The sequence below is a fragment of the Chiloscyllium plagiosum genome, unplaced genomic scaffold (assembly GCF_037043375.1).
Source record: "Chiloscyllium plagiosum isolate Xiang-an unplaced genomic scaffold, Cpla_swu_hap1 HiC_scaffold_5, whole genome shotgun sequence".
NCBI classification, from domain to species: domain Eukaryota; kingdom Metazoa; phylum Chordata; class Chondrichthyes; order Orectolobiformes; family Hemiscylliidae; genus Chiloscyllium; species Chiloscyllium plagiosum.
Window position 1 is genome coordinate 82,364,598 of NW_028270143.1, and position 10,720 is coordinate 82,375,317.

General features: G+C 38.6%; 1 protein-coding gene across 1 annotated transcript in view; it reads left to right on the forward strand.

Annotated features, from left to right (window-relative positions):
* Positions 1-8,244, forward strand: part of LOC122550020 (ADP-ribosylation factor-like protein 5B) — a 49,459-nt gene extending 41,215 nt beyond the window's left edge. Inside the window, exons 5-6 of the mRNA XM_043690414.2 lie at positions 4,247-4,398; positions 6,205-8,244. Of these exons, the coding sequence (XP_043546349.2) occupies positions 4,247-4,398; positions 6,205-6,253 (201 nt within the window). The 3' untranslated portion in view covers positions 6,254-8,244. The remainder of the gene's footprint in view (positions 1-4,246; positions 4,399-6,204) is intronic.
* The last annotated feature ends 2,476 nt before the right edge of the window (positions 8,245-10,720 follow it).

A 10,720-nucleotide genomic window follows, 5' to 3' on the forward strand; every position in this document is an offset into this window, starting at 1 on the left:
GCGAAGTCCAGCATTTTGATCTAATGATACTAAAGATCAGCAATATATTTCCAAGTTTGGAGGGGAATCATAAAATTCCTACAATACAGAAAGAGGCTATTTGGCCCACTGAGTCTGCACTGATCCTCCAAAGAACATCTCACTCAGACCCACCCTGCACCCATAGCTGCATTTGCCATGGCTAATCCACCTAGCCTGATATTCCCTGGACACTAAGGGCAGTTTAACGTGACCAATCCACCTACTCTTTTTACATCTTTGGATTGTGGGAGGAAGCCGGAGTACCAAGTAGAAACCCACGGAGACATGTAGAGTGAGTGCACATTCCACATGGTCACCCTAGGCTACAATTGACATACTGAAGAGAAGAACTTGATTAAAGAACTAGATAGAAGCTATGCAGAAATTTCTCCACAAAAAGTTGAAGTCCAGATCACAGTGATTTAAAAGGTTCCAAGGAATCCAATCATATTCCAAAGGAACTTCTATAAAGCAATTGAGCTTATAGTTTATACCCACATCCATACGTTTACAAGATTAATTTTCTTCAAGTCATGGTGTCATAGAAATGTTCAGCACAACAAACGACCTTCGGTCCAACTTGTTCATGCTGACTAGATACCCTGAAGTAATCTAGTCCCATTTGCCAGCACTTGGCCCATATCCCTCTGAACCGTTGCTATTCATATACCCATTCAGATGCCTTTTAAATGTCGTAATTGTGCCTCTCCACCATTTCCTCTGGCAGCTTGTTCCATATACTAACCACCCTCTGCGTGAAAAAGTTGCCCCTTAGGTCCCTTTTTGATTTTTCCCCTCACCCTAAACCTATGCCCTCTAGTTCTGAACTCCTCCACCCTAAGGAAAATACTTTGCCTACTTACCCTATCCATTACCCCTCATGATTTTATAAACCTCTATAAGGTCATCCCTCAGCCTCTGACTCTCTAGGGAAAACAGCCCCTAGAGAGCTTCTCCCTATAGCTCGAACCCTCCAACCATGACAACATGCTTGTCAATCTTTTCTGAACTCTTTTAAGTTTCACAAAATCTTCCGATCGGAGGGAGACCAGAATTGCACATATTATTCCAAAATTGGCCTAACCAATGTCCTGAACAGGCACAACATGACCTCCCAACTCCTGTACTCTATACTCTGACCAATAAAGGAAAGCATACCAAAGGTCACCTTCACTATCCTATTTACCTGCAACTCTACTTTCAAGGAGCTGAGAACTTGCACTCCAAAGTCTCTTTGTTCAGCAACACTCCGCAGGATCTTACCATTAAGTGTATTAGTCTTGCCCTGATTTAACTTCCCAAAATGCAGCACCTCATATTTATCTAAATTAAACTCAATTTGCCACTCTTTGGCCCATTGACCCATCTGATCAAGATCCCATTGCACTCTGAGGTAACCACCTTCGCTGTCCACGACACCTCCAATTTTGGTGTCGTGTGCAAACTTCCTAACTATACATCCTATGTTCACATCAAAGTCATTTATATAAATGACAAAAAGCAGGGACCCACCACCGATGCTTGTGGCACACCACTGGTCACAGGCCTCCAGTCTGACAGCCACCCCTCACCACCACCCTCTGTCTTCTACCTTTGAATCCATGCTGTACATTTCTATGTCTCAAAGAAAATTAATCTTATGAAGTTATGGGTATGGGTATAAACTGTACAGCTCTTTCAAAGCTTCAGAGCAGGTACAGGACCATATAACCACTCATATGGCATGAGATTCTGTAGTTCTATTATTGGACTATATTTAGTATTATTTAAGAAGAATGTTAGAGCGAAATGAGCCTAACAATATGGAATGGCCGCTAGAATTAGGGATGAGATGTCGAACCAATTGAACAAATATTGAGCAGATTACAGAGACAGCATATTGACAGTAAATTATGCCTCAATATTTTTCACAGTATTCAGTAATGAACTGCATTGTACATTTCTAGACGCTATTTATTAAAAGTTTTACAGCCAAACTCTAACCAAACTAAATGTATGGAATAGGCATTAGCTTCTCAAATTAACTTGTAAATAGAGTGAGAGCTCAAGATTTGGGCCCTGTTATTATCTGGGAGGGTGTCGAAGAAAGTGAAAATTGCCATAGATGCAGAGGACCAGAGGCTGTTCTCTCATTAGAGACAAGATTGGTGAGTTTTCTTAGAGGACAATGTCAAGAGGCATGGGCCTTTGTGGTGATTGCAGCCAGTACAGTAATTAGAGTCATTCTTCTTTGCAAACCAGCCATCCAAGAAGAGGGTATAACAGGATGGTAACCTGAAAAGCCTGGGAAGATTGTTCTGGTTCTTGACTTTATATTGTTTCAGCTGAAGAAATGAACAGTTGTACAAAAGCTTTCAGGTGGCATAAGTTAGAAGCAACAGTAAGAAGTGTAGATGGTAGCAAGTAATGAGAGGGAGAAACATTAGTAAACAGTTCATTATGGTGAGTATACTCACTTTGGAACCATATATAAATCGGCGTATTTTGTAAATAGTTAAAAGAGACTGGAGTTGAGACAGATGTTTGAGAGTTCAAATAGATCAATCTCTAAAAGTGATTGCATTGTTATAAAAGGTTATTAAAAGGCTAAAGATTAGTGAACTTAAGGGAGCTGGAATCCAAAGGTAAGTAGCTTTGCTCAGTGATGTAGAACCTTGGTTAGATTCCACACATTTTTAGGCACTGCACCACAGGCAGGGAATATTGACCTTGAAATGGAAATAGGCAAAATTAGAATACAAACTAAAATAATCCTGGAGTTCAGGTGGTAATATTATGACAATATGTTTCACAAAGATGACTGGCATTTCCTGAACCATAGCAATTTGACAGGTAATTATATGGAGTTATTTATACATTAAAAACATTTGAAAGGCTGGACAGAGATTATTCTTTTTAGTAAGGAAATCAGAGCAAGGGGGCAACAATCCAGATGTTCCAGTTAGTGTTGATGCTGGGTGCAGTGTCATTGCCTACGAATATTTCTGTATCCTGACCTTTTTGCACTTTTGTAGTCAGGACATCCAATGATCACAGTTACAGCAGTGATGGATCTATTGACCTTTCAGGGATGAAAAGGGCACATGTTCCCCTTCTATGACATATACCATGCTTAGGTAAGCTTTAATGGTCTCTAGTCTTCCAGTAGAAATCACCAGTGATAGGAGAAGATAATAAGGTCAGGGGAAGGTGGAGTTATGATTTGTGTGGCTGTTTGTAGTACTCAGTTCAGTTCCAAAGTTAATCACCGAGTTACTGTTTGATCTTTTGTGTATCATTTCTAGGCAAATATCTGGGTAAGTAGCACATATCTAGTCCTACCCTCCTGATATTGAGTGTGTTAAAGCAGTCCAAATCAGCTCATCAGAAGTTTAATTTTCTAAGCAATTATTAGATTAGATTACAGTGTGGAAACAGGCCCTTCGGCCCAACAAGTCCACACCGACCCGCCGAAGCGAAACCCACCCATACCCCTACATTTACCCCTTACCTAACACTATGGGCAATTTAGTATGGCCAATTCACCTGACCCTGCACATCTTTGGACTGTGGGAGGAAACCGGAGCACCCGGAGGAAACCCACGCAGACACGGGGAGAACGTGCAAACTCCACACAGTCAGTCGCCTGAGGCGGGAATTGAACCCGGGTCTCTGGCGCTGTGAGGCAGCAGTGCTAACCACTGTGCCACCGTGCCGCCCATGGTGCATGTGAAGGTACCAGCTCTTCTGGTGAGTCCCTCTGCATATCTTCAGCCCCAATTTCACTGTGGATTTTGGAAGATTCAGGCCATCCTCTTAAAATTAGAGCTAGACCATTCAGGAGAAATTTCAGTACAAATGGTAATGAAATGAGGAATGCTCTTCCCTCAGGGGTCTAGGTGCTCAAGCATTTAGAACCTTGAAGACCAATAAAGATAGAAATTCATTTTTAGATTAAGTGAATCCATAAACGGAATTGAATGGAAGACCAATTTTCAGGGCTAAATGGCTTATCCCTTTTCTTATGATGTCTCAACTTCAGTTTGTACTGAAACATATAGTATTCATTTTATCAGCTTTGCAATAACTAATATTTTTTTCCCACAGGCTTAAAATTAAAAGTTGTATTTAAATTTCTTGAATGAGATTGGTTTTTAAATTGAATAATTAATGGAGTTCCAAATAGAAGAATGCAAAGCATCTGCCAGACTCTAAAATGGAAACTGACAAATAATTTTCCTTTCAGGATCTAAGGAATGCAGCTGTACTAATATTTGCTAACAAGCAGGATAAAAAGTGTTGCATGTCTGCCATTGAAATTTCAAGGTTCCTTACACTAAGTACTATCAAAGATCATCCATGGCATATCCAAGCTTGCTGTGCTCTTACAGGAGAAGGGTGGGTATATTATTCCACTTTATTATCTGTAGGTATTGTAAAAATTGTATTTTTCATTTCTGTTGTATTTTTACTTTAATCCTAATTGGTCACGATCATATTGAATAGTGGAGCAGGTAGAAGGAGCAAAAGGCCTTATTTCCTATGTCTCTGTGAAACATAAGATTCAGAGTAGTCTTGATGGGATAGATATGTAAAAGATGTTGCCTGATGAGAAAATCTAAAATCGGGGTTAACTGATTTTAAAAACGTTTTAAGTCGTTTTTAATGCTTTTTTTCTGAAGACCGTGAGTCTTCAGAATTACTTCCTTACAAAGCAGTGTAAATTGTGTTTTTTGAATATTTTATTGAAAAATAGGGCAGATGCTTGGAAAGCCAAAGAGTGAAAAATGATCAAGGGTAGGTGGGAATGTGAAGTTGAGATTGCAAACAAATCTGCAATGATCTTATTAAATGGTGAAGCAAACTTAAGAGGCTAAATAGCATATTCCTGTTCCTAACTCCACATTTTTCAAAACCTTTGTTTTATTATTTTAGCAAACCTTTTAATGGATAGGACAAGAATTAGAATCATAGAATCCCTTTGGCTCAAGAAGTCCACACCGACCCTTCGATGAGTAATCCATCCAGACCCATTGCCCGAATCTATTACTCTATATTTATCCCTTACCAAATCACCTAACCTAAACATCCCTGAACACTATGGGCAATTTAGTATGGCCAATTCACCTAACCTGCACATCTTTGGAAACCGGAGCAGCCAGAGGAAATCCACGCAGACATGGGGAGAACGTGCAGTCGCCCGAGGCTGGAATCAAACCCGGGTCCCTAGCGTCGTGAGGCACTAGTGCTAACCATTGAGCCACCATGCCTCTTTACCTGGTTAAATGCACTCACTATACTTCATTTTTTCAGTTGAAATGTTAAACATCAGAGTACAGCACAAAGATGGAGAAGAAAATCAACATAAATCTGTTTGTCTTTGATAAGATCCAAGTTGTCTTTTGGCCATTTGTTTTTCATAACCATATGTATAGTCAGGATCACTTGAGGGAATATTAATATTACTGAATTAGAGCTATTGTAAATGCTTGTGACAGATCATAAAAATATTTTTGTACATTGCAGATTAATATGTAGTAACTTCTGATATTTTTAATATGGGGTTAAGTTTGTAGAGTGGTGTAATGCATAAATAATATAAACAAAATTGCAACTAAATTAGTTGTAAAATGGCATGTGTACAGGTGTTAGAACTTGTGGAATGCTTTCCTTAAATCTTGCTGTTTTATACTGTTAAGGCGACAATGAAGTGGGTAAAATGACAGTTTTAGCTTTTGCTTTGAGTTTTTGAAGGTATCTGCCTACCCTCTCCTTCCTCTGACTCTTTTAACTTTACCAATTTAAAGGTCTAGTATTTTAATATGGGTTTGGTGCAATGAAAGGTACAGAGAATTGAAAAATACATGTTATATAGCGTGGGTATTGGAGTTTTCCAAAGACATTTTAATAGTTAGATTTTCTGTAGCATTATTTGATCTGATGCATCTGTTAAATTATCTTACTCCCAATTGAAAATTGTAACTCTTTCCCTCCTGAAGAAGAGCTTATGCCCGAAACGTCGATTCTCCTGCTCCTCAGATGCTGCCTGGCCTGCTGTGTTTTTCCAGCACCACATTTTTCAACTCTGGTCTCCAGTATCTGCAGTCCTCACTTTCTCCTCTTTCCCACAGTAGTAGTATTCATAAAGCAAGGCACCTTTAAACTCAAAATTAACAACTAAAACATTTTTTTTCCTTTGTCTAGTTTGTGTCAAGGTCTTCAATGGATGACAACCACAGTTGGAGTGAGATGAAGATATGGCTCCATAAACATGGAATTACCTTGTGCCTGTGGCAAGCTTATGAAGTTGCAAATGCTGCATTTTGAAAAAAACAAAATTAATTTAAAGCTGCTGTTACGTTTTATACAACATCAGTCTGCTTAATCTGTTAAATTCTACACTACAACGATTAGCGCTTGATATACATTGCACAGACATTTCATGATTGAAAATTGTAACTCTTTCCCTCCTGAGGAAGGGCTTTTGCCCGAATCATCGATTTTGCTGCTCCTTGGATGCTGCCTGAACTGCTGTGCTCTTCCAGCCCCACTAATCCAGAATCTGGTTTCCAGCATCTGCAGTCATTGTTTTTACCTCAGACATTTCATGCGTCTGTCTTGAGTGTTGAGTGGGCGGCACAGTGGCACAGTGGTTAGCACTGCTGCCTCACAGTGCCTGAGACCCGGGTTCAATTCCCGCCTCAGGCGACTGACTGTGTGGAATTTGCATGTTCTCCCCGTGTCTGCGTGGGTTTCCTCCGGGTGCTCCGGTTTCCTCCCACAGTCCAAAGATGTGCAGGTTAGGTGAATTGGCCGTGCTAAATTGCCCGTAGTGTTAGGTAAGGGGTAAATGTAGGGGTATGGGTGGGTTGCGCTTCGGCGGGTCGGTGTGGACTTGTTGGGCCCAAGGGCCTGTTTCCACACTGTAATGTAATCTAATCTAAAATCTAAAAAAATGTACTGTCTTTCCTTGTATTTACAAAACTACGTAAGTACTGAATTGAATAGATAATGTTTATTCATCTACAGTTAATTCTTGTAGTTCACATATTTTTTGCACTATACTGGTAATGTACTGACATTGTAGCATAAAATCATGAAACTAGAGTATCCTTTAAAATAAGCTGAACTAGCAGATTATACACTAAAATGTGTATTCCTTTCTTCACAACTGTAACTTTTTAACATAACGTTTCCTACATATTTTTGATATAGTGCAGGTATAGTGTGTTTGTAGCTTTAGAAATTGGTTGTCACATTTGAAATGAAGTCTTAACCATTATTTTCTTAACTTCTATATGAAGTAATCAAACATAACTACAGTATCACCAACATGGTGCAATGATTAGAATTACTTAGTTTAGGATGAATTTGACCAGTGCATCTGATTCTTGTTGAACAATCATAGTAAATCAGTTTTAACGTACCAGTTTTTTAAGGTGCCTACACTGATCAATCTGAATGTACCTAAGAATGAGTATTAATGGCTAAATACTTTTACAGGAAGACAAAATGGTTTCATTTGTTTTGCAAAAAGGAGCTAAGATTTTAAAAAGCTTCTATTATATATTATTAAGCCATCATAGCTAAATGTTGCACAGTTTTTGTGTCAATGCTACAGTTGCTGGAATGGCTGCTTATTTTCAGTTCTGCCCTGTTACAAAGATTATTTTACAGTCCATTGATTGAATTCAGCAATATTAACACTAAACTCAAAGTTTGAGTTTAAGTCTGGGAACCTAGGCTCATCTGTCATTGTTTCTATTTGAATTGTATTATAGGGAATTTGAGTTTAGCCTCTGAATGACTTATTATGCAACTAAGTCTACATTTTATCTGTGGCATTGGATTGCTTAGTTACCAAGATGTTTCATTTAAGATCTAACATAATCTAGAATTATGTTCTAAACACCTACATCTTTGAAAAATCTTTTGATTAAAGAATAACTTTAATCACGTATTAGAATAATGCAATGTCAACTATGTACACATGGAATTTTTGATTGAGACGTTTCACTTTAGATTGAAACGTTCACATTTTATATTTAAGTTATTTTTAAATCATATGTTTATAAGAGTTTTTTGCCTTACTATAAACTATTCTTGAAAGAACATTGGAATGTTTACCTGCTTGAATATGTTGCATTTGTATGTCCAGTTCAATTATTGCATAATGACATTTTGAATTTTTAAAAACTTGCAACATTGAACAATGTTTGTTCCACAAATAAATTCTAAAGTGCTCTTCACTCTGCAGTATGACTTATGTAAAAGTTCATCGCAATGGTTTCTGCGGTGGTGTTGATCAAGTGCCATGCACTCTCATGGAGTTGATTGCCTTTGGCATTGTTCCACTATTTGCTTTGTCTTTATTGTGTTTTTTTCCATTCAGTAATTTTCAATGATGTTTCTCACTGTCTCATTTAAGAAGTTACACTCTTTTGCTGTAATTTTACAATACTCTCCGATGTTTGTATTTGTCACTAAGATAAACATTTATAAAATAATTTGGGAACTTGGGTTCTAAATTAGTGATAAATGAATTTTTGATTTTCAACTCTGTGAAGGTGTTAAAAACTCTTAAATGAGAGGGCCAAAACATGCATTTCTAAGAAATCATGTGACTCAAATTGCATACTTGGACAAGCTACCTGGTGAGGTAATTAGAGTCATAGAGTCACAGATGTACAGCATGGAAACAGACCCGTCGATCCAACCTGTCCATGCCAAGCAGATATCCCTACCCAATCTAGTCCCACCTGCCAGCACATGGCCCATATACCTCCAAACCCTTCCTATTCATATATCCATCCAAATGCCTCTTAAATGTTGCAATTGTACTAGCCTCCACCACTTCCTCTGGCCGCTCATTCCATACACGTACCACCCTCTGGGTGAAAAGGTTGCCCCATAGATTTCCCCTCTCACCCTAAACCTGTGCCGTCTAGTTCTGGACTCCCCCATCTCTGGGAAAAGACTTTGTCTATTTATCCTAATCTCTATGAGGTCACCCCTCAGCCTCCAATGCTGCAGGGAAAACAGCCCCAGCCTGTTCAGCCTCTCCCAATAGCTGAAATTCTCCAACCCTGGCAACATCCTTGTAAATCTTTTCTGAACCCTTTCAAGTTTCACAACATCTTTCTGATAGGAAGGAGACCAGAATTGCACGCAATATTCCAAAAGTGACCTAACCAATGTGCTGTACAGCCACAATATGAACTCCCAACTCAATACTCTGACCAATAGAGGAAAGCATACCAAACGCCTTCTTCACTATCCTATCTATCTGTGACTCCACTTTCAAGGAGCTCAAGGACTATGAACCTGCACTCGAAGGTTTCTTTGTTCAGCAACACTCCCTAGGACCTTACCATTAAGTGTATAAGTCCTGCTAAGATTTGCTTTCTCAAAATGCAGTACCTCACACTTAGCTGAATTAAGCACAATCTGCCACTTCTCAGCCCGTTGGCCCATCTGATCAAGATCCTGTTGTAATCTGAGGTAACCGTCTTAACTGTCCACTACACCTCCAATTGCTACTTTCTATGTTGAGCTTTCACAATGCAGGAAAAGGGATATCAGAAACAGTTTGGTTCAAAAGAGCAGAATCCATACTAACTGATGTTTTCCAGCAGCCTTGAACTAGTCAAAGTAACTGAAAAAAAAATCCAAAGTTCTTTTGCTTCAGCTTATTGGGAATGGCCTACGTCTGTGTGTCAGGAAGAATGAGAGAATTGCATCTGGTGAATTTGCAGCCCGAAAGAACATGCTTGTGGTCTCATCAGTTGAGTAAAGAGTGATTTTACAGTTGAGTTGTTTAAATTGCTTGGATAAAGGATTGTTTCATTTTGCTATTTATGATGAGATCTTTCCAAATGGTCTTTTATACAGCTTTGATTTTTTTTTTTCTTTTGTTAAAAGTACATTGGCAGCTTCATGTGAATATGTTCAGTAGATGACTAATCAAATTATAAAAATAACCTTTATGGTTTCTTGAGCCATCTCTGGAATCTGACTTGAGAGTTACCATTAGCTGGTTCATAAAGTGGTGACTCTTGACAGCACAGAAATTCAGTGAAGAATCTTTAAACAAGTGGAGGTTCAAAGCATAAAATCATGAGTAATGAAATATATTACACAGATTGGAATTTCAAAATGATTTTGACTTGGTAAGATTGCATAGAAAATCTAGTCGTGGATTATTTAAAATCTTTGCTGAGGCTACATTGGTTGATAAAATTAGCAGGTAAAGTCTGTAGATAAATTGGTGGTGAAAAAAACATGATCTCAAGAGTGAGAGCATTTGTAAGGTGGTCTAAAATTATCTCATAAAGAGGTGGGTAACCTGAAGTTGATTTGCCAACTGCGAGGGATGGCTGGGTTCAGTTGAATGGAAAATTATGGAAAGAATTTAAAGGGGAAGAAGACTCAGGAGAGGTTATTAAATTTTCCAAAACAAGTCATAAGACATAGAGTATGAATAAGATTAGGAATCTAACTTCAGGCATGCAAATAGGGAGACAACTATGAGAAGAGGGTGAGACAACACAATTGAGGGCATCATACATAAGTGCACGCGGTATACAAAAGAGGTTAAATGAGTTTTATAGTGCAGATTGAAATTGGATATGATTTTGTGGGCATCACAGAGATATGACTGTAAGGGAATCAGGGCTGGGAACTAAATATCCATGGATATACATCCTATCAAAAGGGAAGA